Source organism: Eublepharis macularius, chromosome 6 (genome assembly GCF_028583425.1).
Source record: "Eublepharis macularius isolate TG4126 chromosome 6, MPM_Emac_v1.0, whole genome shotgun sequence".
NCBI lineage: Eukaryota > Metazoa > Chordata > Lepidosauria > Squamata > Eublepharidae > Eublepharis > Eublepharis macularius.
In genome coordinates, this window is record NC_072795.1 from 69,196,248 (window position 1) to 69,223,836 (window position 27,589).

The 27,589-nt window shown below is 42.4% G+C and overlaps 1 protein-coding gene across 1 annotated transcript in view; it reads right to left on the minus strand.

Moving 5' to 3' along the window:
• The window catches only part of CFAP43 (cilia and flagella associated protein 43), an 80,026-nt gene that overhangs the window by 7,457 nt on the left and 44,980 nt on the right, over positions 1 to 27,589 (minus strand). The window contains exons 22-37 of the mRNA XM_054983084.1: positions 26,401 to 26,505; positions 25,332 to 25,448; positions 24,024 to 24,236; positions 22,224 to 22,430; positions 17,329 to 17,418; positions 17,147 to 17,227; positions 14,326 to 14,451; positions 11,830 to 11,949; positions 11,645 to 11,752; positions 8,942 to 9,028; positions 7,511 to 7,599; positions 4,288 to 4,495; positions 3,290 to 3,402; positions 2,322 to 2,481; positions 1,567 to 1,731; positions 586 to 666 (exon numbers count right to left, since the gene is read on the minus strand). Coding sequence (XP_054839059.1) covers positions 586 to 666; positions 1,567 to 1,731; positions 2,322 to 2,481; positions 3,290 to 3,402; positions 4,288 to 4,495; positions 7,511 to 7,599; positions 8,942 to 9,028; positions 11,645 to 11,752; positions 11,830 to 11,949; positions 14,326 to 14,451; positions 17,147 to 17,227; positions 17,329 to 17,418; positions 22,224 to 22,430; positions 24,024 to 24,236; positions 25,332 to 25,448; positions 26,401 to 26,505 — 2,070 coding nt within the window. The remainder of the gene's footprint in view (positions 1 to 585; positions 667 to 1,566; positions 1,732 to 2,321; positions 2,482 to 3,289; positions 3,403 to 4,287; positions 4,496 to 7,510; positions 7,600 to 8,941; positions 9,029 to 11,644; positions 11,753 to 11,829; positions 11,950 to 14,325; positions 14,452 to 17,146; positions 17,228 to 17,328; positions 17,419 to 22,223; positions 22,431 to 24,023; positions 24,237 to 25,331; positions 25,449 to 26,400; positions 26,506 to 27,589) is intronic.

Here is a 27,589-nt window from a genome sequence, read left to right on the forward strand (position 1 = left end):
AAGGCATGATCTGAAAGCCCCAGCCTGAGCCTGCAGTTTGTAAAAGTTTTAAAATGGAATGAAGTTATACATAGTTACAGTATGTATATACAGAAATCAGCCTTACAGTCTTTACTGGGGCTTACTCTTAGGTAAGTGTACACAGGATTGTAATATGAATTAGATTATTTGCTGCAAAAAGACATGTTGCTCTGAAGTATGCCAGGACAATGAAGCAATAGTTCAACTACACAAATCAGCAATAATTTGGATATGCTCTGGTGCTAATTTGATAACATAAATGTCTTGTAAAATAAAATAGAAGCAAAGAAAAGGCACTGGTTGTCCCTAACTAGCAAACATGGAGATTTATTTTAAATGATTCATTTAGTGGACAGCCATATGATTTCTTATGATAATACATTTAGATCCTGGTGGTATGGAGAGGGGTAAAGCGGATCCTTGTCTGGGATCCTATGATAGCTCTCAGCTGTCTAGTGTGGAAAGAGCAATACCAAAGCTGAAGACAATAAAGGCAAACATGAAATCAGAACCAGGCAGAATGTTCCATATATGGTTATTCAATTATCACACTAGGGAATTTACCTTATCTAGAAAAGCAAGTGTTGCCTCCATTACTGAGACTTCACGATTCATTCGGCTGTCGTAATTTAGTACTGTTAAAAACTGTACAATTAAAAGCAGAGAGAAAATCATTCTAACAGCTAAATGCATCCTGACATTAAACTTTAAAATCGTCCAGTACAAACTGATTCCCACTGTGGAGGTCATTCAGATCTTGCACAGTGTGATGGAAATACTTCATGTAACACTGTACTGCCCAAGCTTTAGAATGGTTCCTGATGGTTTTACTAGAAAGTGCAGTTATGTAGTAATAATGGACTTGTGTTTTAGTGTGATCACAGAAACCATTCATGGGATAAAAAGCCACTGAATATAAATGTCATTCATGTTGAAAATCACATAGATGCAGCTATTAACGAAGGATTAATAAAGAATGTGAGAATAAAACTTGTGTAAGAATATAAGTGCCTTGGTGGATCAGGACAGGGGGTTGGATCCACAGCTTTTTTTTCAGGGTGTATGTCCTGGTACGGAGTATGGGCATCGCTTGGGTGTTTGTGACTTAGGCTGGGAGAGGAGAACATCATGAGTACTGGCACCTCTTTTTAAAGGAAAAAAAAGCACTGATTGGAGCCCAAAATCCATAAGCACATGGTCACAGAATCTTTCCCTCCTGCCCAAAGCCTCTTTCAACAATGGGAAAATTTATTCCTGGGACTGAGGGACTCATGTACTAATAGCTATGTGGGTTGGATGGGAGGGGGGGGAATTGCTCCTTCATCTTCTTTGAGCTCCACTCACACAAGAATCAGAAAGGACAATCTTGCTCCTGCATCCTTCCCACTACATCTGCCCAACTCTCCCTGGGTTGGAAAAGCTCTAAGGAGGAATGGAGGGTTGAAGATATCCAGCACTGTCAGCACCTTCTGCTGATAGTTTGCAGGATCCAAGCCAGTAACTATATCCTCATGGCAAATTCATCATTTAGGAGATTTAACTTACAAGTTGGCGATCCTTTGTAACATTGAGTTTTTGAATATCTCTGGCCTTTTGGTTGAGGTCATCAATCTGCATCTGAATCTTTTTATGCTCCCATTCCAGTTGAAATATCCCTTTCCGAAAATCTTTGCTTTCTACCATGCTGGCAACCTTCCTTTCTCCCTGAGCCTAGAAAAAAAGAGGTATATGATTTATTTTATGATTTATTTATCTCTGGAAAAAGGTGGGCTGGGGGCCCACATTTAGTTTTGTAATGAGTTGAGTCCAGGTTCCCTAGATCCAACTCAGTTTCCCCACAGCCAAACAATAGCTGTGCAGAACAGCATTTTAAAAGTCCACAGGGACATGATTAAACTCAGGACCACAGTGTCCGGGGAGAGGGGGCTCCTGCCTCCCCTCCCCCATGCCTTTTTCTCAACCCAAAATAACTTCAGAGAGGAGTTATTTGTCCTGTTTTGGAACTGCATAGATCCACAGGGACCCAACTTGTTCCAAATGTAACATAGTTTAGCCCAAACTCAGATGCCCAAACTTTCAAAGGCAAAACATTTTTGTTCCATGTTTGTTGGAGCCACCTTTGAGGCATCTGTCCTCTTAATAATGATGGCAACAAGTAATAGGTTACAAGAACTTTTATAAACCAGTATGGTTAAATCAATTAGTATTTAATAATAATTTCAATAATAAATTCAAAAGGATAAAATATAGTATCAAAGATCTGCAGAAGCTCAGGTCATTTTAAAGAAAACGATAGTTACCCGGATAGTGCTGTTCAGTTCCTCAATGATGCTCCTGTTGATGAGAATAGCATCTGTGTAATCGGGTATTAAATTGCTACCCTCTAGTTCCACTTGTCCTTGCTTAAAGAGAAATTGGACCATCAAATCTAACTGATATTTCATCTTCATCTCTCGAAGCCTACAAATGCCAAAGAAAGATGCTTTCAATAAATGAAACACATTTATCATGATCAGAAAGAGACTGAACAGTATCAGAGGAATTTGCTTAAATTCTAGGACTCAGAATTTTTTAAAAGCCCATGGTAAAAAATATGGGCACGTATTTTTTAGTGAAAAATTCCCAGATTATTACATCATAGACAGTTTACCTTTTTGACTGATAGGTTTATTGTTGTAGCCATAGGCCATATCCCTACATATACGCCAACATAAAACAGTGTACCACAGCAAAAAGTTAAAACTTATTTACTGAAGAGAATAAAACTTAGAAGTTTAATATTAAGTTGATAAAAGAGATAAACACAAAAACTATGAAATTTCTTCCTTATATTTATAGATAAAAGATAAAAATAGCCACTTTAAGAGTAACAAGAGGGAAAACATCAGCCAATAAAAATGTAATACATTCCAGCTGTCCTGTGTTCAAAGACAATGGGTTGGATCCAGTGGATCATTTCGGAACACAAAAGACTTCTATCCATAGAGCACAACTTTCTTGTCTTCCCCCTCTCACTTTAGTACAAAATGTCCCTCATGCTATTGCTGTGGGTCCCGTCATCCTGAACATCATTTTGGTCTGTAGCATAAGGAAGAAATTTGTGCTCTGCAGGTGGAAATCCTTCAATCCGCAAAAATGCTGTTGCATCCATGCCGAAGTATTTAACTTTGATGCCTTTGTGCTGTAAGCATCAGTGGCACAGTTTTACTTTGTTAATGGGGTAATTCTAAAATGTCAGTAAACAAGAACACGAATAAAGCAAACTTACAGATTAAGCTCATTGAAGATGTGCTCGATATCTTTCCGCACCTTCTCATCATCCTCAATCCTCCTCTGAAGAAAAGTCTGCATCTCTGCTAGAGTCAGTGCTTTCTGTTTAATCTAAACAAACAGAGAAGACATTTTAAACATGTTTCCTTTGCAGGTAGTACAGATTAATAACCTAATTTTTTAAAGCAGATTTACCTGTATCATACACACTTCTGAATGCTTATGTTCATATGCTTTCAGACACTTGTTTCTATCCAATGAACCATAGGGCTGCAAAGCTCTTGGAATGGGACTTTCTTGTCCCCTCCCCCACCAAGCAACTCCATAAACCGCCTGAAATTTTGCTCCAGGGAATCAGGGGATATTCATGAACAGAACGAAAGTGAGAGAGGAGAACTGGCAACAGTCAAGGGATGTTGACAATGGAATGACACTTCTGTTAGCAAACAATGATGGCAGGACGCAAGTCCTTAAATAAAATTTATTTTGCACAACAGCTCAGTCACCGAGATTGTTCTGAGTATTTGTCAAGATGTTTCAGTCTGGTTGCAATAATAATTGTGATTTGCATACATCTCATGGGGGATTCCCCCCTGCCCCAGCTGCAGACTCATAGTGAGGTCTCCTGTCTCCCAGGAAAGCATTTTCTTCTGGGGAACAAGAAAGGTCCATTCCACTGAGGTCAACCCCTTCTGTCAACAGGCATTTCCCACAAGATCCATGTCAAGACCTCTGTGTATTAGACTAGAAACAGTAAAAAGAAAAATGACTGGGAAGGCTTGACTCCTCCCCACTAGGCATGCTCAGTCCAAGCTGTGACCATGATGGAAGGAGATCTCCACTACTAAAAGCTAGCTCTGGAAGTTTCCATATCCTAGCACTGTGTATCTCAAAGCCCTTTGGTGCGAGGCATGTAGTACTATATCTGATTTGAATACACATTTCAAATATAAAAAATAAAATTTTAAAAAGTACAGTGGAAATAAGTTTATCTACCTGTTGTTCACTTTCAATTTTGGCTCGTCTAACCACACAGAAACGATCCCAAATGGTATAGTCGAGGCCCTCTGGTTTGTTTTCAAATTCATCCATTTCATCAATAGCTTTCATTAAATGAATATAAGCATCCTGCATAGCTTTGGCAGAGCCTGGCCGATCTCCATAGGGGTTAGAGGTGTCATGTACAACCTTTGCCTTGTGAGCCCTTTCATGATGGATTACAGCACACACAAAAAGGTTAAGCATTTTCTGTTGTGAGTTTACGTATGCAGCAGGAGAATAAGGGCATGTGTCATCAAGGTCATTTCATGGTTGAAATTACTCGGAATGCTTGTTTTTTGTGATATTATTAACTCCTCCCCCTTGCTTTTCCATCTACTTAATTTTCCTTTTTGAAATGCTGTGCACATGTGGGTCCACATGCGTCCTCATGAGGAAATGGGCTATTAATATGAACCTCTAATCCCATACCCTTTAAGTCCCTGATCGATTCTTACGATGATCTGTCCTTACACTGTTCGTACTCCAATGAGCCTGCTATACTATAATGATAAAAATTTTACTGTTTTCCCAAATAAAGCCACCCCCCCCTCTCTACAGAGTAAATGACTCATTTGCAGTAGCAAGGAGAGCACAACAGGGAATCATCCTGGTGGGACAGCAACAAAGAAGGTCCCAAGTTGTGAAGGGCTTTAAAGGGCAACCCTAAATTGAACATGGAAGCAAACTGGCAGCCAATTTAGTGATCTTAAACTTGTGGTAATGTGTTCAAAACACTTAACCCCTGTCCAACTAACATATTCTGCACCAATTGTAGTTTCCATAGTGTCTTCAAGGACAGCCTCAGATACCTTCTATTTCTCAGTGTGGTTGAGGGATGGTTCATGCATTACTTTGGGCTGCATTCTTTATTCACCACTGTTGCCAAGTAGGCCCCCTCCCCTGCTTTAAGGCCTGCCATGAACTGTGTTAAAGTTTCCTGCGTTGCTGTTTTATTACTACACAAAGATTTGCCTTGCACGTGTGTGCTCTAATGCACGTGTCAGTTTCCTGCTTGCTTGTTAATTACCCTGCTGCTGCAATAGACTGTGTAGTTCCCTGACTCCATGTTTGGTTAACTGCACAAAGGACTCTTTTCCTGGGCAGCCCTGCCCAGACCTATATCTGGACTTCCCAGTGTGTGTTTGGACTTTGTTACAAGTGTGCCCCGTGCCTGCATTGCCATCTGCCACGGACTGTGCCTGTTCCCTGCTTTGGACTGTGTTTTAAGTGCTGTTCCCCCTGCCTCCATGGAAGCCTGCCTCATATGGGCCCAAGCGGCTGCTAGCAGCCGGGCGCCTGCCGGGGAAACCTCCAGCGAGCCTGGCTAGGCGCTCCCTGGTCAGTTCCCGCCTGGAGCCTCCCGCGGGCTGGTCGCCGAGCTTGCCCTCGCTACCGGGCAGCCTGCTATCCAGCCCCAGCTATGCCCAGCCGGCATCCATGTTCTTAGGCAGCCAGAAGACCCAGAGGAAAAGACTGCTTTGGGAAGCCATTTCGGCGAAGCGGGCACACCACGTCCGCAGCGAGAGTACCTCGCCCCGCTCTGCATATCTTAGGAGCCGCCCCAGAGAAGGAACTAAGTGCCGACCAGCCCAAGCACTTAGAGAATGCATCTCAAAGAAACCTCCGCATTCCAGAAGCTGATGACATCAGGACAAGCCCTGTCCGCTGGAACATCCTTTCAGCCCACTCGGATTTCCCCCTCCCTCTTTTGTCCCCTCTTCCTGAGGTGTCACTTATCACGATCAGATTACCAAAGTGGCCCATCCAAGCCATTCAGTAACCCATTAGAGCCTTTGTTTTAAACTGTGAGAACCACCAAGTACAGCACCAGCCCCAGGGTACATTTTGGGGTATTTAAGCTGGTCTCTCAGACCACTCAGTGCTTAGGCCATTCCCATCCAGAACCCCTCGCTGTCTGTGGCTTAGGCCATTCCTATCCAGACTTCCTTGCTGTCCGTTTGTGGTCCCAGTGCTGGCATTGGGCCACCTCGCTGTTGTGTCTCTGCTTCGCTCCAGGATCGTGAGTATTTCCCTTATCATCGTTGGGAACCTGCTAAAGCGAAAGTCTCTATATTTCCTGCTCTATATTTCTTAGACCTTGTATGTTTTCTTGTATGTATGTGCAAGCTCAGGCTTACGCCACACTATTAGAAAATACATGTGTTGGAACCTATTTGTAGTCTGCCTGTTTTTCACTAGAGTGTCTGGAATCGGGACCTCCGTAGACATAGGTTGAGATCCGCGCTTATTTAAGTTACAGACTGCTAAAGCTAATTTCCCCTTATAATAAAAGCAGTTCTGGTAACACCACAGTTAATTACTCACAGAAGCATCATAAACTGAATTAGCTTGTGGATTATAGCCACAACATGTTTTGTGATCTAGAAGTTTTTGTTTACTGCTTTGGAGATTGCAGGAACTGCAGTGGCTGAGTTTTGTGAGTTCCCAATTCATACATTTCATGAACCCCTCACTGCTCAAGAACTCAGTTCTAAGAGTGAAGAAAGCAGGCCAAAGTAATGAATGAACTGGCTCTGACAGGTGCTGAAAAAAGTGTTCAGAGACACCATTTGATAAAGAATTGCTCTGATCTTGGTTTTGCCCTACCTTCATTTTCTGTATATATAGCATTGAAGAGAGGTGAGCAGTTCCTCTTTGCACCTAAGCTGGTGCCTTCAGTTTAGGCACCAGCTTAGGACCATTTAAGTCCTATTAAGAGTGCCGGCTTGATACACTGTGTTTCAAGACACTGAATGTCCCAAGAGAGGAGCATTAACTGCTCTAGTTCTTAGGAGCAAGGAGTGAGGGGCAGAAAGAAGTGAGACAGTGGTGGAGAATGCCACCCCCATCCCAAATCTGCCACCTGCTGCACCTCACTGGTCCTGCTCTCAGTAGCCTTGTAATTTACACAATTTATAGTTTACACAATTTAAGGTATGAGAATTGCTTCAGTGGTATTGTAAGAAGGAAATGAAAAGTTGTCTCAAAGGCTATCAACATGGCAGGGCTTCTCTGATTACAGTTTGTCTAATTTTGATTCTGATTTTATGGTATCTTGCTATTCTCACGCGTGCGCCCCCCCCCCCCCCGGCCCCTTTGCCAAGTTATACACAGATCAGCACCATTTGAAGTACAATGTTTTGGGATATACTAAATATAGACCAAAGAAAAATCTTACCTAGGCCGACGTTTGTAAAGTTTTAATAGATGATCAATGTGATGAGTTGGAACGTCAGAAAATTCCTTTCTAAAACCACGTTCCATAAGCTAAGAGTGAGGAGGAAAGCACAGTCTTATGTCAGTTAGATTGAGTGTTGGTCTGCACCTGCCCCAATTCTGAAAGTCATGAGAGAATAACACTGAAGTAGCTTTAGATCAAGGAGTCTAAAATCCTCCGAAAAGAGCAAGGTTTGCCTCCAGTAGCACTTTAAAGACCAACTAGCTTTCCAGGGTATGAGCTTATAGCCCACATAGGCTATAGCCTAGGTTGTATTCTGAAGAGATGCTAGATTTCTATTATTGTTCCAGAGAAGAAGACACCATGTGAGGCAGCTAAGAACCTGATTGGTTCACCTTCTGTTTCCTCAGTGCTTATTGGACTTCTCCTGCTGTGAGCAAGAGCAGCAAGCATATTGGCTCAACACTGAGTCTACCTGTTGTTATTTGTAGAAAGCTTCTAGACCTTCCTGGAGTTTCTGAGTAGGACTTAACCCTAGAGACTTCGGAGACATTTCTTTCCTCAAAGTGGCTTTGGGATTAATCAATGTATTGTTGCTGTTAATCCTGTTTTGCTTAAAACTTCTACACTTCTTTTCCTGCCTTTAAATGAAAGTTGTGTTTTTTTTTATGTGTACGCAGGGGCAACCACAGCTTTGTGACGACTAACAGACGTACATCCCTTGCTTTTAAAGCTGAATGGATTGCATTCACTAAGGCTGGCTTTAGTATATACCGTAAAGTAAGACAAACCAACTGATTTCACCGTGCTGTCATTCCAGAGGGGATTCTGGATTGTATCCTACCACAGGTTAGGTAAGGGTGGAGCTTTCCTCCCGCAGAAGAGGTTCTTGCTTAAGGCTCCTTGTACTGCAACATGGCTCCTTACTTAACTCAGAACTGTGGTAGGAAATAACCATTTTCTTGGGCATACAACTTATGTGCAGGGGAAGGAAGGAGGAGGAGAATCATTTTGACTTTTAGGCAACCGCTACTAATCTCACACTTCATTTTAAAAAGAACAAAAGCATAATAATAGTGTATTCATTGTAAACTACCTGGAAGTCCTATAAGTAGAAAGCAGGGATAGAAGTATAATATGTGATATAAATATCTATAAAAACCATTCCAAAGATTAGGGGTTTAATAAAATATTAGCTCTTCCATTTACTTGCCAGTAGCAGTCAAAAAATTGCATGGGCCATTTAATATTAGCACTGCTCCTAAAATAAGTTCTGTTTTCAACACATGGTAGAGGTGTAAACTGCAACCTAGTTAAACTGGTCTTTGAATATAAATCAAATTAGTTCCATTGAACAAAAAACAAACAAGTTAAAATTCAACAACTTTAGCCAAGTTGCTCTATGGATCTAGGTTTAAAGTGTTTACTTACTTTGTCTTCAGCAATTAAGATATCATAGGCCTCTCTGTGAGCATCCACTTGTGCTCTAGCTGTCTTAACTGCATCACTAGTTGACATCTGTAAAAAAGTAAAAATAAAGTGAAGGTACTTTTGGAATGCAACAGGCCAAGTGAAAGACATGCCTTGACCTTACATTATGATTGCAATCTTAAAGTAACTTTCTTGGAAGTAAGACCTACCGAATAACATGGGATTAATGTCCAAGAAGACCTGCTTAGGTTTGCTCCCTAAAACTGCTAGGAGCTGAGAACTAGGGGTGTGCAGTTCAGTACGGAATTTGAATCAAAACAAATTTTAACTGATTCAGTGAAATCCTGGTATAGTTGTGTCATACTTGCCCTCACAATATTAAGGCTTATGAATATGGCAATGTCATAAGCCCCTCTGCTCATGTGTTTAAAACACAGACAAGCTGCCTGGCTAGGCGGGAAATGGAAAAGTACTGGAATGTGAGAAGTAAGCCTAACTTAGCTCCACACTAAGTTTGTGCATAACCATAGAACAAGGGAGGTCTCCAGAAATACTTGGATGAATTCATTCACACACCCCGCCAGTTCTACTCTTTACCGACTCTCCTATTGTAGCCTCACCCATCCAGCCATCGTGGGTCATCAAATAGTCTTTTTACACCTATAGTTCCTTTCAGGAAGACCTAACCAAACCTTCCTAGTTCATTGTCACACCTTGGAGACAGTTCACCAGCCTTATTGTCTCACCCTGGAGACAGTTTCCCCATCCTTTGTCCCGCTCTGGGAAGAACTATTAAGGCATTGTTTTAGGGCAGAGACTCTCAGTCCTGCCTCAGGGCATGTTATTATTTATTTATTTAATTCAATTTATATTCCTACCTCCCTGCATCAGCAGGCTCAGCAGGCTGTTACACAGTATATATGACTGTCCTGCCATGTACTCAGTGTGTGTGTGTTCTGGACCCTCCACACGCCTTCAGATGGCATGTCTGAGCCCTTCTCCATCTTGCCATGAAGTACTGGTCACTGAAGCTGCTCTCCCTTGGACACTCTCAATCTTCTGGACCTGCTAACTATAAAACCAACTCTGCAACTCTCTCCAACTTTCCTCTCTGTTTTTTTCTAGTTAGCTCTGTGTGTGTGTGTTTTGTGTGCAATTGATCTGTACTATTTTAAATAAAAAACCCTTTTTGATTGAATATCTGCCTGCTTATTGAAAGGATTCTCTAGAGGAATGGATCCTCATAGACACTGGCGTACAAGATCCCATAGTTACCGACCTCTCGCATAGCTGACTTCCTTGCTTGCTAATTCCCCCACAAATTCTCTTACTTGCAAGAAGACCAATTCTGGTAACATTCTGAATAAAAGAAACCCCATGTATTCCAAATTTTTCAAATTAATTCAGTAAAATTCAGTAATATTTGCCATTATTTCCTATGGGAAAATCAATCGGGGGTGGGGGGCTGAAGTGGCATTTTCCAAGAAAACTCCACCAAGTTTGCCAGGGACAAACTCCTGACTGTCCTCTAAAGACAGTTTTAGGAAGATTGGACCCCAGGAGCCAATTCTATGGGCCCCCCAGCCACTCTATTGTTTCATATGGGGAAAAAGTCAAAGCTGACTTCCACTGCAGAAATACACTGAGGCAAGGCTGCCATGGCCAAGACACACTCATGATGCAAGTTGAGCTCATTCTAGAGAAAGCCCAATAGAACCAAACTGAAGCAAGGGAGTGGAATACCCCAGAACCAAACTGAAGCAAGGGGATCAACATCACACCAGAGAATCACATCTATTCCACCCAAACCAAACTGACAAGGGACAGTGTTGCAACTTAGCCCAACAGAACCAGTGTTATTCACAGCAGCCAGGCACTGGGCTCAGCCAGGGCGTAACACCACAGAACAAAACCAAGCAGTACCCAGCCACAAGCACAAGGCATTCTCTGCTTCTGTTGGGCTAGGTTCAGGGTGCACACTCCTAGAATAACGTATATGTAGCATACACTATTTTCCACACAGTTTATTTATGATGATTCATTTCCTAAGGTAGGAGACTTGAAATGCAAATATCAAAAATTGATTTTTTTTCTTCTAACATTACACAGGAGTAAAAGAGTAATCTGACACACATACCCTGTTGCTTCCCAGATCAAATTACCAGTCACACACAGCTTCTTTTAGGTAAGACATTGAGAAAATCCAATCACAGATCTCATGGGCCACATTTATTTATTTATTTATATTTATTTATTTATTTATTTATAGTCTGCCTTTCTCACTGAGACAAGGCAGATTACACAGTACGAGATTAGAACAATCCGTATCAAGTACATTTCTATACAGTATCAAGGACATTTCCATAAACAATGCCATAGGGTAAATAGATACAAGTTTTAAAAGATACAGCATTAGCAAGAATCCAATACAAAGTAGAAGAAAATACTGAAACAGAACATAATCACTTCTAGGATTGACATTATACAACTTAAAGCACAGGTAGTACACAGGAGTACATATTTAAAGCAACAGATAATATGTAAGGCAACATAATGGTGAAGTCTATAGTCCCTAACTCATTAGCGAGTTGACCTCTATTGACCTAGAGATGAGAGATTTGGGGGGTAGTTTATTTGTAGATGGTTGAGCAGACCTTTAATCTCAAACATAGCTGCTTTCTCAAATTCAAAAAATATTTTTACCTTTTCTTTCCTCTTTTTTTCAAGATAGTGATTGAGCCCAGCTTCTCTTGTGCTCAGCTCTTCATCCAAAAGTAACGAGTATAGGAGGTTCGTTATTTTGAGTTCTTCCTAGAAGATTTCAAAAGGAACATTCAGAACACTGTCCATAGGAAAGTATGCTGGGAAATATGAAATCTCAAGCTCACCTGGTATATAACCATTTCTGACTTGACTTTTTTATCAAAGAGCCTGCTCACAATTTCATCAAATGTTTGTGTTGTTTCCTGAACAGAGCTTTGAAGTTTCCTCAACTCGGTTTCTAGAATCTAAGGAAAAGAAATGTGTCTATATCATGAGTGGACTTGTGTAGACCAAAGCAAAATAGGAAATCCAGTTCTTCTGCCTATTGTGATGGGCCCCCTTACCTATGATTTTAGAAAGCTCCAAGGGGGTACTTGATCCTCACCTCTAGTCAAGGGCCTCTCCAATAGCTTCCTGCCTGGATATCTCCATTATGTGTGGATACACCCCTGGCTGAGGAGGGCAGTCTGGTCTCCAGTTTGGCAATGCTTTTTTCACTGTATTCAGATGCACCCAAGTTATATGACTCCAGGTAGCTTCTTCCTTCAGCCAGCTGGTTGCTTGTCTGCTTCTCTCCCTCACTTCATACATTTAGTTTGACCAGATACTTCCTCCTTTCAATCACTTTCGTTACATGACGTTCACTAACTACCCAACAGCTTTCCTTATATTTGAGGCAACATTAGGAACTAAAAGAAGTTTGGCTAACTCCAAGGGAAGCAGTGCACATTCCAGAATTTTGATACAGGAATGTATGTATGTGTAGTCCAACTTAAATGGCCATCAGGAAACACAGAAAAGGACTGGTGTTTAGGGAGTTGGTCTCTTTGCTTTTTAAAGATCCATAGCAGGGAATGGTGATACTCCTTTCCTGGGATGATTTGGATCCAGTATTGGGGGATGTTTCCCATTCTGGATCCCACCTCTCGCACACATAGTGAGAACAAAGGGAAAGAGGATTAGTGCTTCATTTAATGCTCCCTATATTTTTCCAATATGGAATGTATTATAAGTGAATGATTTTTAAAGAATGTGGTAAGAAAATGGCAGTGTGGCTTATGAGAATCAGTGAGAGAGACTAAGTCAAGGTAAATCAGGGATAGGGGCATGTGGATTTCATTAAAGGTCCTCTCACCTTTTTTATAGCTTTGGGCTCGTACTTTTATTTTGCCCCCATGCTTCTTTTAAAATAGGAGAGACTTCACTGTTAAAAAAGGTCATGATTATAGATGCCTATGTTTGCAAGAGCAAGCTTGAACATGAGATGTTTGACTATTTAAATATGAAAAGCTCAGAACTCATGTAAACATTTGTCATATCAAAAGCAGCCATGTATAAGCCAGGCTGTGAGAGTTAAGAAAACTAAATGTCACCCCAGTCAGAGAAACCGTGAGGGGATGAGTAAAAAAAACACGCAGGAATGCAGTAGCAGTTGGCATCTGATGAAGTGAGCTCCAACTCACAAACGCTTGTGCCGGAATAGATCGTGTTAAGGTACCACTGGACTCCTGTTTTATTTTGTTGCTATAGACTGACATAAATGCCCATCTGGAAATATCCATCCCATCTCTCCACTTCTCCTATCTTTTCTTTAGTGGTGAACGTCTGTGTGGGGTAGAGCATTGACAATTAGCAGATAATGCAGAAAGAAGATTAAGCCAAGTTAAAGGTGAAAGTCAACATGCTTTCTCTGCTCTCCATAGTGGAGCACATACATGGGCATGATTACTGTAGCATGTATCCATAATGTTCCATAACCAAAAGTAAAATACTAAGCATACGTGCACACATGCACATTTATTTTATTGGCAAATCATATTAATTTTAAGACCGCGTGATTTTGACTATTTGAGGGAAGTAGCGCCAGGTTTCTTGGACACCCCAGATGCCTGGTAGTTTAGCTAGTCACACAGGACTTGCCTTCCTCCAGTGGCTCAGGGTCCACCAATTTCACTGGAATTGTACGTTGTGGGGAAAAGACTGGCCCCTCCATTCATAGAATGGAAGGCACAAAAACACCTGCCAAAGTCAAGGCTGATGTTGGCATCATGAAAAAAACAAAACTGGACTGAATCTTTCCTACTGTGATCTTCTCCATCCTAAAGGGAAAGCCAATGCTTGCACCATTCATGTTTACCTAATATTGTTGTGCTGTCAACACAACATAATTGCCCACCTCTCCTTATTTAAAGTAGGCTGATATTATGGATAGTTTTAAAAAGTCTACCATCATCAAAAACTTGATAAAGCTAAGTAAGGTAGACCCCTGTGCAAGCACCAAGTCATTATGGACCCATGAGGGGGTCGTTGCATCACGATGTTTTCTTGGCAGATTTTTTATGGGTTGATTTGCCATTGCCTTCCCCAGTTGTTTACACTTTACCCCCAGGAAACTGGGTATTCATTTTACCGACCTCAGAAGGATGGAAGGCTGAGTCAACCTTGAGCTGGCTACCTGAACTCGGCTTCCGCCAGGATCAAACTCAGGTCATGAGCAGAGCTTGGGCTGCAGTACTGCAGCTTACCAATCATTTTGGTCATTTACAAGACTTTACAAGGTAGGAAGAAATTCTTAAAAGTACCTAGAAGATCACCTTCCTCATAATTTTCTCTTTATTTACCTTGCGGTGTTTTTCTCTTTCTTCATTCAGTTCCTTCACTTTCTTCTCATATTCTTTATATATTTTTTTCTCATCTTCATTCCAGAGAGCCTCAGGTTTTGATGCAAATGAAGGTGGTGGAATCTCCTGAATGAGATAGTTTTAAAAAACCACATTAGATATACATAAGCAGGTGCTGGCAACAAAATGTTGTGGATCGTGTTATGGTGATGGGGGTAGGGGAGAGCCACTATAGATGTGGCAACACCAAGAAGTGTGCTGGTCCTGCGGTGGTAGTGGTTTTTTTTTTTTGGTTTTTATTTAATTGCACATTAATAGTTACAGTATTATATATATATATATATTTAGATACATTGCCTTCAATATTTGAATGATTATTCCTCATACAGTTATCCATCTATGTTCCCATACCCTTATCCCTCCCTCCCTCCCTCCCTTAACTTCTCATCCTTCCTAGCCAGGGGCAGAGACTTAGAAGCTTCCACCGAACGTCCCGTTGTTGACCTTCCATAACCCATTTTAGATATAAATGCCACTTTTCCTTAATCTTTACTGCCCTTAATTCCCATGGCTCACCCTGATTAATTATAGCTATAATGTCTGATCGAATATATTCAAATAAATAATTCTGCCAATTTAGTTCCGTCCACTTGGTTTTATCTTTCCAACCAAATGCTATTACTGCTTTACCGGCTAGCACCATTGCTTTAAATAACTCCTGTTCTTCTTTCCTAATACCTTGATGGCCTAGAGTACTACCTAACATCAGTTCAACGTCTATCTTTGGTCTTATTAGAAAAAACTTATAAAGCTGCTCTGTTACCTTCTCCCAAAAGGCTTTAAGTGGTAGTGTTGATGGTTGTAGGGTGAAAGGAACTTGTGAGCAGCAGGAATCCCATTCCATCTGGCTTTGCTTCCAATTCTGCAAGTCACTCTTCCCTGTTTCTCTTCTTCCCAACTGCTCCGTTACTCTTTCCCCCCCTCAATATTTCTCTGTTACCCTTTCTCCCACCTCTCACTCTGCTGTTGCTTCACTTGGCAACACTATTTGTCATGAGCTTTTAGCTATTAAAAACTTGGCATGAGGCCCTGATCCAGAGCCACACTGTATGCCCAATCTGGAACAGGGTCTCTTGGCAGTTTTTAAACTGGTAAAAGCTTCTGTAAAATGGCATGCAGTTGGGGATGGAGAATCATGGAGGCAGATTGTAGGGAGCCATGCTAGGCTCCCTGGCCCCCTCAGCAGCACTGTCAACACCAGTAGAGGCTGGAAGCCTCTGTGTCAGTGACTCTTCTGCTGTGAAAGTGTGGGAAGGAGTCTACTGGCGTCTACTGCCAGGCTCAGCACAGCTTCCAGCTATGGCAACTCCCCAGGCAGCTGGGCACCCTGCCCTTGCTTCAACCCTTCAGCAGTGGAGGCAACAGAGACTCCCTGCCAGGCCCAGCTTCAATCTTTTAGTGGGCAGCAGCTTTGCCTCCTCAGTCGTGGAAGCCAGAGGTAAGTGTTGTTCTGCACTTGTGCAAACAATACTATTCTTTTTGGAGGAGGTTACCTCCCCCTTCCAAATGTTTCAGGGGTTCTCCAGAGTTGCAGAAGCATCTGCTTTGTAGCCAAGTGGCTCCAATCCACGGGTTTTAGTATGCAGATAGGGACCACTTGGCTGTTTGTATATGAGTACTACAAGTTAGACTTTGTAGTTGGAACTTTTAATGTTATTTTACAGTGACATCCAATGTCATTAGAGTAATATTTGTTGAACCACTGCTGTACAGTTTCAAACCACTAATGTAGAGAGGTTGCTGAATGCCACCTAGTGACTGGAATACTTGGGCAAGCATGTATGCAGATCTTCTCTCTATTCCCCAGTTTTGGAAAGCATCAGAAGAACAGACAGATCCTAGCTATCTTTTCTGCTTGCAGAAGACAATCATGGCAAAGGATAAGGATTTTTGCTCATTCCTCCACCCCTGCACACACAAACACACACATTGCAGGCCCTCACTGTCTCCCCCCTCTTCCCCAGTTTCTAGGATTGCTGACCCCTTGGGGCACAATTTCAGGGGACAGAGTTGGCTGCAACAGGAGAAAGAAAAGTTTGTTTATGCAAGTGCAGCTTTGCTTGCATTAGATAGGATCCATCCTATAGCACTTCTAGCATGATAGCAGCTCTTAGTGTGTTTGCAATCTTGGGAGGTAATCCCAGTGCTTTGAAACTCTGTTTTAGGATGAATGATAGTGCATGGTGTTTTAAATAGGCTGAACCATATATAAGGGATAAAGTGTGTTCAGTTATATCAAACTGGCCAAATTGTAGCCATTAGCAGCAGCGGCAGCTTTAGTTTCTAGTATACGAACACAAAGATTCCATACTTTGTTGCCCCTTCTACGTACATACAAACAAAAAACAGACACTTGGCAAATCATAAATGCAGCTGACTTTTTTGCTCCCACAAGATAATCTCACAAGGTAGCTATTTTGTACTGATTGATTCAGAATGAACACCGGGCTCCAATTACAGCTACACCACATGTAACGCCAATCCCATTTTCTGCTACACACTCTAGGGCCCAATCTCATTGTTAACTTATATGGATCAAATAGTCCTTAATATGTCTTATCAGTCTCTTGTTCCTAATCAGGGTGACTGAAGCATGTGAAGTAAGATTTCTGTAATTTGGGCCTATTTGTAAGGCAGAGTAGTCAGGCCAAATGTAATCACTCTCCTGGCACAGTGAAAAGAGTTCTGGTTACGAGGTTAACGTATTCCTTTATAGTCATGCCAACCCTCCTCTTAACTAACACAGGGAAACATAACTCACCATCTTCAAAATGTCTTCCTTTTTGATTTCAAGGACTCCATTCATCATGTCTGTAAGTCCACGTTCTCTTGCATTGTCACCCTGAAAATAATGGCAACATTAAAAAGAGAGCAGTGTAAAGATAAAGCATGAGCATAGAAGAAAAAATATTTAGAAAATAAGGCACTGTTTCATCAAATTACCTGAGCAGCAAGACGCCTTTTATAATTAATCCTAGCCATAATTTTTTCTTTTGCTTTCTGGACTGGAGTCAAGTACTTCTCAACTTTGATCTGTGGAGACAAGATTTATATTCAGTTTTTCTGTAAGTACAATTATCTCAGAACCCACTGTTTTTCCTAATAACTATAATAACTTTCTGTCATTTCCTTTGCATCTCTGCTTCCTAGCAGTGCTGGATTCTCACAGGCCCTGTGGATTCTGCATTGAAAAAGATCCCCTCTCTGCAATGAGAGGAGAACAGTCAAAGTCCCTTAATGAAGATTAATTATCCTAACACAACTTAAACCCCTCTTATACACATAGGCTGCAGGATCAATAGTGGTGAAAGGGCAGAGAATAAAGTGAAGACACAGAGAGTAAATTCCATCTTTGAAGCACACCAGGTCTGGGTCTAATACTTGAACACGAGACCACTTTGTAACTCTATATGTCCTACTGTTACAGTGAAATCCTAAACAGAGTTACTTCAGTTTAAGCTCCAAATTTCAAGTTCAATGGGCTAAGACTAGAGTAACTCTGCTTAGGATTTCACTGTTAAATGGTATCCCTTATCTGAATGTGGAGTCTCATCATGTGTAACTTGAATGCATGAAGCTGCAGATTTCCACATGAGTGATGAATTCCTCATACCAGCATTCATTCCTTTATATGATGGAAATGAACCCTACATACAGAAGGTTCTAGATTCTTACGGAGGTGCATGGCTGCATGTTCCTGGTATAAGCTGTGCCCATTAAATGTCATTTCCACAGGCATACTGGAAAGTACAAAATTCAGAAATACCTGCACCTGTTAGCAGTCAGATCATTTCCTCATACTGAAATGCAGTTTATGAATGTAATATCATAAACCCTTTCCTCTTATGCCATAAGCATAAAACACTGCCTGGGAAGGCAGAAGTGATGGCAACCCCTGTTGGAGTTGGAAAATTACAAGAAGGTGTATCAGATGGACTAGCTGCCCCTACATGCCCTGAAGAAGCATTTAAGTGAAACAAAGAGGTCTTCCAGGAGTTCCTGCTTTATTTCATCAATGCCCTTCCATACCTTCCCTCACCCACCTTCCCAAACTTGGCTCTCTCCATCCAGCAATTGCTGGCTCATCAAGCCTCATTCATACCTATTGTCTACCTCAGGTAGAGCCATTAAGCCTCTCCTAACTTATTCTCCAAACCTCCAGACAAACCATCAAGCCATTGTCTTTGAGGCAACATGTCAGTCTGCCCCAGTTTTGCACTATAGTTTTGCACTATAATTGGGCTGCCCTCAGCCATGTGCTGTGTGTGCATTCTGGGACCCATCCATGCACCCTCAGATTACATCTGAGCCCTCTCTTCCCCTTCCGTGAAGCGCTGGTCATTTTGCTGCTCCTTCACGGACCTCCATCTTCAAAACTGGTAACTGCCTTCTCCCTTTTCCTGTTTTCTTATTTAGCTCTGTGTGTGTTTTTCTGTATGTTTGTCTTTTATTTCTCTGTTAATAAAGAAACCTTTCCTGTAGAACATCTCCCTGTTTATTTGAGAGTTCTCAACCTTTTGTTTTTAGAGAGAAACACTTCTTTAAAAAAGAGCAGCCGATCACTAATGATCCCTAAATCTGAGAGATAACAGAGCAATTAACTGGGCAATAATAAAAGATACCTTAAAAACTAAGGACATCTTATTCCAGCATAAGCTTACATGAACTAGAGTCCACTTCTTAAGACACTCTAGTTCATAAAGGTTTTAGTTGGAATATTAGCTAGATCCTGTGAAAGATTTCTGCTAATGAAAGTTAGATGAGTTTAATTGGTTCCCCACTCCCATAGCCGAAGGCCAACCCGCTCATCATGCAATTTCTGGAGGAGGGGCCCCTGTTCCCCAGAGCAGCATTTCATGGGCATTTGGGGCTACAGCATAAGTGAGCTGTCAAGAGTTCTGTGGAAAAGTTTGGCACAATTCAAGCAGGCATTTATTTATTTACTTCAATTATACACCACCTTTTTTCCCTGAGGGGACTCAAAAGCAACTTACATAATTCACCTCTCCTTGTTAGTCTTTAAGGTGATAGCTTTTTGCTGCAACAGAGTAACATAGCTACTGCTCTGATCATTAACTGGACAATGTTACAGTACTTCTTTAACTGCCGCCTGGACCACAGAGATTCATACCACCATCACTTCCTCTACTTTGCTTCATGCAATCTCACCCTACTTCTTCCCAGATTATCAGCACAATTGTGAGGGGGGGGGAGTGAAAAGATGCTGGAAGCAGACTAGGAGTTACGCTAGTGTATCCTGGACTTACGCCACCATAACCCCCCTGTGCTGGTGCAGTGGCCTGGTGCTGCTCCATCCGAGCCCTTTCCCAGTGCTCAGCCACAGCAGCAAGGCACAGGCACAACCATGTCTTAAGTCCCTGCATGGGTGGGTCAGAGGGTGGGCAAGGGGTGGGGCGTTAGTGTCAGCTCCCTAAGCCATTTCGGGCACAAGCATGCCCCCAGCACCAGCAGAAAGTTATGCCACAAAAAACATTGGCGCAGCCCATAAAGGCCCATCAAGCAACAAAAGTTGATGCCCTCCTGCACCTGGCCCTGCCCAAGCGGCCCAGCAGAGCACAGGATGCTGACTACCATGGGAGCCAATCCACTCGTGCCTCCGCAGCTGCCGAGCCCCCAATTAGCTCCCCATGCACTCTACATAACCTTTGCCAGGGTGGCCATAACACCAGGTATTGGGGAGGCAGCCAGAGGCTGTGCCTGAGTCCCCCCCTACTGGGGAGACTTAGAATGCGGGGCAGGAGAGAGGGCTTGCAGTGGCAGGTTCTCTTGCAGGTTACCCATCTCCTGAGTCCCAGCTTGGGGAAGGGTAAGGTTGTCCTGACAGGTAAAAAGTTGGGGAATTGGCTGCTCCAGGTTGCTCGTTCATCCTGGCCTCCCCTCTCCCCTCACCTGTGCCCCCTCAAACACCGTGCCCTCTGTGGTCAAGGCTTGCTGGAGGGCATGGCTCATGCCTACCAAAGAGGCAGTTGCCCAAGGAGCCATGCACAACACAACTGTTTCAGGGGGAGGGCCCCAAGCAGGCCTTGGCAGGGCTCCACTCAGACCCTCTTGGCCAACCCCCCACCACGGGCAGAAGAGAGGGCACAGCTGCAGGCTGGAATTACTGTGTACTCGCTTGGGCAACTTCCCTGAGATGGAGGGCACACAAGCCCTTGACTGTCTCCCTCACAGGATCACAGCCACAGGAACAGAACAGCCAGATGCAGATGATGAGCACCTCCCCACCAGAGGGGCATCCACCATCTGGTTTTCAGCAGCATCTGTGATGATGGACCTACTGCTGCTGCTCCCAGCCATGGACACCCTCCCAGGATGTGACAAACTCAGCCGTGGCTTGCACGAAGCCCAGGCCCTTGCTAAACGTGTGTCTCCTTCCCTCCCAGGCAGGTCATGACCCATCAAGGAAGTCAAGGATCATGGCCGTTCCAGCCCCCAGTGATCTGTTCTGGACACTAACTGATCCCACCCCACAGAGACATTCCCTGGCTAGTCCGTGACTCAACACTGCTCCTGAGAAGGCAGCATGAGCAATGGCTCTCATGGCTTCAACCGCAGCACGAAGAGGCACAGCTTGCATCTTGTCATAGGAGAGTTGGCAACATGCAGCCAGACACTACTGGCAGTTCAATAAAGTCTGTCTCAAACTATTACTTCCCACCTGTTTGCTCACCTGTGGCTGACTGTGGCTACCTCCTTCCCCGGCTCCCTCCCAGGGCAGCCCATGGCACATCCGTGGGGATGGTCCCCAGCCCCAGGCAGCCAGGGAAGCCGCAGTCACAAGGGTCCACCAGGCACCTCTGTCCTATTGGGTGCTTTGGCCTCTGCACGTGTTGGGGAGGGGGCTGGTCCCATGGGGTCTGCCCTGCCACCACATGTGGCAACAGGGGAGGAGCTTTATGCCCCTGGGGGACACTCTCCAGTGGGGCTTCAGGGTCATGGTGAGCAGCCCTTCTGTCCCTGTGTGGGGACACCAGCCAGCAGCTGTGGGAGTCCTGGGTTGGCTGCAGAAGTCACCAGAACATGGTTCCTGTGGGCACCTCTCCAGCAGGGTATGACAAAGATCAGTTCTTGCAGTGGAAGGAGGGCCAGGGTCAGTGAGCAGACCAACCATCTTGCACCCACATGGGCATAGCCAGGCAGGGACTGCCAACCCTGTCCAGTGGGCTGTGAGATGATGGCATGGGAGTGTGTTGCCAGACTGCAGGTGTCATGGCTGAGGCGGGATGCAGGTGTCATCAGGCAGTGAGGATTGTGGCTCATGCATTGGCTGCTCCTTTGCTTGTCACTCCTGTGCCTGTCCTGGGGACAGTGCAGCCATTGGGGGATGCTGGCAGGGTTGTCAGGGGAACTGCAGGGTGGGTACTCTTAGCACGCCTTCCCATTCTTGGCCACTGGTGTAGCTTTCCTGCAAAAGTCCTTAGGGAGTGGATGAGTGGTGCTGCAGGTATGTGGGCACTCACACATGGCAGGCCTCAGGACTGCGCTGCTTGTATAAGTGGTTGGTAAATACTGATCTTTGAAAGGAACCTGAGAAAAATCAGAGGCAAATTTATTTGTATGTTTCAATTGCCACCTGGGGCAGAGCATGCTTTGCAGAGTACTTAAAATGCATTTTTTTGCCTATCTGGGTTGCCTCCCAGATCTCCTCCTGGATATCCGGCTGGTTCAAGATCTCAGAGATCCTCACATTCCTTTCTTTAACATGTTGTATAATGGTTATTTCTTTCATGATGATGCAAGATTTAAAGTTCTCAGTACAGATTCTCAAATTACTCTTGCACTTAAGTTGAGAAAGATCTGAAAAACATTCCAGATACCTCTGAATCTAGAACTTGTAGATCTTGATCTGGTTTCTCGCTATCTGTAAAGGTTGCCTCCCAGATCTCCTCCTGGATATCCAGCTGGTTCAAGATCTCAGAGATCCTCACATTCCTTTCTTTAACACGTGCAATCTCCAGCTCTTTCATTCGAGTGACTGAGTCAAATTCCTTATTAAAAGCAGTTTTCACACTATAAATAATGTCCTGAAATGTCAGACAAGAAGATGGCAATATTGGAAGAGGTACTGATAAAATCCAAAGCCACATGCTAAAACTCATACGATGACTGACAGTAGTTCTGAAAGTAACAGTACAAACCTACACAGAGTTTATCCAGTGTAAGTCCACTGAAGTCAATTGTCTTGGACTAGAATAACTTATTTTTTAAAAAATATTTATGTTATTTATAGTCCATTTTTCTCATTGAGACTCAAGGTGAATTGCACAGTTTGGATCAGTAGAGTCAATTTCAAAGGCATTTCAATACACATGTTATAGCATAGATACATACAAATTTGCAAAGATTTAAAACTATGACTGACTAACTATTTCTAGGAACCTTGCTTTATTTGCTTCTGCTGATGACCACTAGCTGGAAAGAATGAAGAGCAAAATTTCATAGTGGAAGCTTCAACTGAGAGTTAGGCTCTATATAGTTAGGCTATCTAGGTGCCTGACTTATTCTTAAGTGAGCTATTGTGTATAGGTGATCTTTGGCCACGGTAGATCAGGCGCTTTTTGGCTACCATATTTTGAACTCAAGGGGCTAATTCCTTCTATGCAGGCTCAAAACTTTCTTTGCAAAATCACCTTTCAGTTTCTTCATTCTGCTTTAAGAAGAGTATTATGAATTTGAAAACTTTGCATGGTTTAAAAAAATATTGATCTAATAACAAATATCAGTCTTGTCAGTGGCCACTTCTACACAGGGTCAATTCTCTGTTGTGTACTCATAGAATCATAGAATCATAGCGTTGGAAGGGGCCAAACAGACCTTCTAGTCCAACCCCCTGCCCAGTGCAGGATCAGCCTAAAGCATCTCTGACAAGTATTCATCCAGCCTCTTCTTGAAAACTGCCAGTGAAGGGGAGCTCACCACCTCCCTAGGCAGCTGATTCCACTTTTGAACTACTCTGACCGTGAAAAAGTTTTTCCTAATATCCAGCCGGTACCTTTGTGCATGTAGTTTTACATTGCTATTTACTCATTGCTATTACAAATACAGAAGCATTCACAGTGGCATCAAAACATCCACACAGAGGTATACTTCATGTTTTCTTCAGTATCCCTTCATATCCACCATTTCCCCCTTCCCACACTGCCAGGGAACTTTTTGCATACTTTAAAAAAAAACAGTAGTGGATATATTGCTGAAATTCAACTATATATATAGCAATTACCATGGAATAAAAACTGGCAAAGACCCTGCTGGTGGGGGGGGGGGAGATAGATGCAAGGGGAATACAGAGTTGAAATGGTGCCAATGTGGGCAGGGAGGTACCTTCTTGTATACACAATGGGCAAATCTGCTTTGACTGTATCTTTCAATAAAGATCTGAGCAAAGCAGGTTTGAGAAACACTGAAGCAAATAAGAGGAAACCACAGAAGGAAAATGATTGGTGGTTAACGTTGTATGAATACTCAGAAAAAACCCTGCTCCAGTTTGAGAGCCAGAGCTCAGCAAATCCTCCAAGCTGAAGCAGCCATTATTTAAAAGATGTCTGTATTATAATATTCTTATATTACAGAGGATGACTAGGAACTGTTAACAGTTAGAAACACTTATGAAAAGGTACCCGAAGTAATATAATTTGATTAATTTTCTCTTCCCGACTGTGTGTTTCCATTTGTGGATATAAAACAGACGTATCTGCACCAAAGTAGGAACTCAGGCTCCCTTCCAGAGCATGCACTGCTTCTTCATCCCACTTCTCTCCTTCTTCCGCCTTTTCCCCTTCCTCTTTAGTGACTGGAATGTGAGACTCGAAATCAACAATCTCTCTCCGAAGCTGGATACATAAACATGTTTCAAAAGGTTAAAAAACATGCACATAGGATGCCATACTGTAAATATCTGTATGAAAAAAATTACAACTATTGGAGGTTACAAAAAGCCATCTTATAAGGATAGCATATTATGAAATATAAGTTTGGGTAATTTGATTAGTTCATATAATTCTGACTGGAAGACAAAAATTTCCTGATTTTTTGAAATTGCATCTTCTTTATAGGTGCTAACTTCATCAGCTGCATGGTTCAGTAGCAAGTGTTGCATGCTTTGATGGTAGCATTTACGATTCTTTGGTAAATATGGGAAAGTAGCACAAACACACCCTGACCTGGATAGTTTAGGTAAGCCTGATTTCATTGAATCTCAAAAGTTAAGCAGGGTTGGCCTTGGTTAATAATTGGTTGAGAGACTTCCAACAAAGACTAGAGTTGCAGAAGCAGGCAATGGCAAACCACCTCTGTTTGTCTCTTGCCATGAAAACCCTACCAGGGGTCACCATAAGTCAACTATGACTTGAGGCAGGAATTCATTCATTCAGCACAAACACAGGGAAGGGAAACGGAAGAGGAATTCTTCAGACAGCAAATTCCTGCTCACAATAGATATTCTGTCCTAAAGCTCATTTTACCACCACAAAATTCTGTAGGAATTGCAATTCCAAAATTACTGTAATTATAGCCAGAGCTGGATTTAAAGAACTAAATTCTAACCAAATAATCAAGACAGATAGGATGATGATGAACTGGTAAAAGTATTTATGGATGAAGATATTGATCTTCATATTATCTGTTTACAACACAATGTAAAAGAGGTTTATGTTTTGCATTGGTATTGCAATGACCACTGGCTGATGCATGAAATAAAATTAACTGAGAGCTCAGGACAGAAATTAGCTATAAATTACTGCTATTAAACTGAATTTAAAGAAGTCAGCTGTTTTATAGAGCATCAGAATTTCAAAATACAAGCTTTGTTCAACATATCCATATCAACAAGGAGAACATCTGTGACAATGACTTTGCATTACAGGATCATTATACAAATGTACACATGTAGATGAGGAAAAATTTTGAGAGGGAAAGAAATGTTCCACCTTCAGATCTGCCTTTTCAATCTTCTTGATATGCAGAATTTTCTTCAAGAAGGCCAGTTCTTCAGGGGTCCGTTCTTTCATGGGAAAATTCTGTACTTCATAGGGTAAGTGGAAGCTCTGTGGAAAGAACAAAATATCCTGGTGAAGTACATCTCATACTTCCTATTCTCCAACAGAATGTGCACGATTTATGTGGCTGGCTGTTTTAAAATGTAAAATCAAAAAACAGCAACAAGAGAGAGAAAGGACTGAAGATACTTCAGAACCCAAAGTTTGCTGAATGATGCAGGCAAGTGGGAACATCTTCAGCACAAGTTCAATAGAGATTAAAAAGTACTCATGCTCTTGTGATGTTCTCATGGATTTTATTAGGGCTTGAACTGACTACATTTCCATTATTCTACAAGCTATTGTATACAAAAAGAAAATGGAACAAACATCTCAAGCCTCCTGCTTAAATAGGACTTAAATTTGGGTTTCAAATGTTCTCAGTTCTTTAACTTCAAGAAGTCTATGTAGTCCCAACCCGACTGGTTAAGTGTCCATGGGGTTATCATTCACTCCCTGCTCCTCCTCAATCCTTCCCCATACAGAGCATACTATATTCCCTCAACTGGGAAATACAGTACTGGACTAGGGCAACTAGCAGTGGTGTTGTTCTTTTTCTTTTGATTAGACAAGAGAAAGAGTTGAGAGGACACACAATCACTGATGCAGTGGCCAGGAGAAAGAAATAAAATGGTAACAGTTGCCAGCCCCTCATTCCTTAATGCCAAAAGGAAAATGCGGGTAATCAGGCACACTCAGATGTGTAAAACCCCACTGTATTGAGCTCTCCCCCGACCCCAACCCTGGCTTAGATGTGAAAATTACAATTAGCTTCAACAATAATTTGCAGAAGGCGTTCAGATAGTAACAAAATCATACAGATAATGCTATGTTTCCTGGGTATACATATTGCCAATCAGTCCTGTCTTATATAGATCCAAGATTGTGATTTCTGCCCTTGAAAACTTCAGGAATTGTAACTTAGAACAAAAGAAAAGTGAGAAAGACAAAAAGAAGTTACCCTAACTGAACGACCTTTAACAGACATGGAATTCCAGCAATCTTCTTTGATGATCTCACGTAAATAGGCGTTGGCTAGATTTTCCATCTCTATATCCTTCCTTACCTTTTTTAATAACAAAGAAAGCAAATAGTGAGAGGGACAGAAATTACAATGGTTTTCAGGAGTGCTCAGGGTAAAGATATTACTGCTCATAAAAACCACAGTACTTGCAAATTGTAGAAACATCACAACAATTAACCCCATGTCATTTCACAAGAGACAAGGGTGAAGTGGTGACAGGATATATAAAAGAGCAGTATGGACATTTTACAAAATATATATCTAAATCATTCCTTTCTTCCATCTCAAATGGGACTCAGGTGTGTAAATATGTAGCTGTCATCAATATAATGAAGCTAATGCCTTGAAAAATATGGCCTATACTGGAAATTTTCCTTATAGACTTATTCCTGTAAATCCTTCCTACACCTGAAGTCCAAGTACATTTTCAGGCAGTCTGTAAGCGGTCGGCCCAGCCTCCACCATTTTAATAAGTAGTTCTGGATATGGCTGCTTGTGATATTAAGGATGTTCAGGCCTCTGGAGTTAAAATGGCTGCTGTATTGCCACTAGAAAGCCTCTAACAGTTGCTGAGTCCCACTTGGGAGAACCTGGCATGCATGGAATGCTGCATGGGAATGCAGAGTGATTAAGAAACGATTGGATTTACTATTCTTCCAGCCCCAAAGGTGCCCAGTGCAACAAAGGTCTCACAGAGTCATCCCCACTTAACACATTCCTTTCCCTTCTTCCCTGATGAGATTTCCTGTCCTTGGTCGAATCCACATTACTCATTCTAAGTCGCATGTTCCCCGCATTCCCCACGCAATCCCGAGTGCCGGTCACATTACCTCATTAAACAGACGCATTTTATTCGCATTTCTCCCGAATATGTGGTCACAGGTTTTCAACGGGAGTTTCACGGTGGCCGTGAACGGGCCAATGCGCAATTTACGCAGTTTTTTTAAAACCACCCCCCTTCCTGTCTCTCCGGCCGTTCCGAGAGTTCCTATTGGCTGATTCAACTTGCAAGTGCTCCGTAGTCTGCAAAAGACTGTTTTTGACTTCATAGCATTGGATTTATTGATTATGCTGTTTCTGAATCAAATCTGGTAGTCTGAAAAATCATTTTGGGGTGAATCCATCC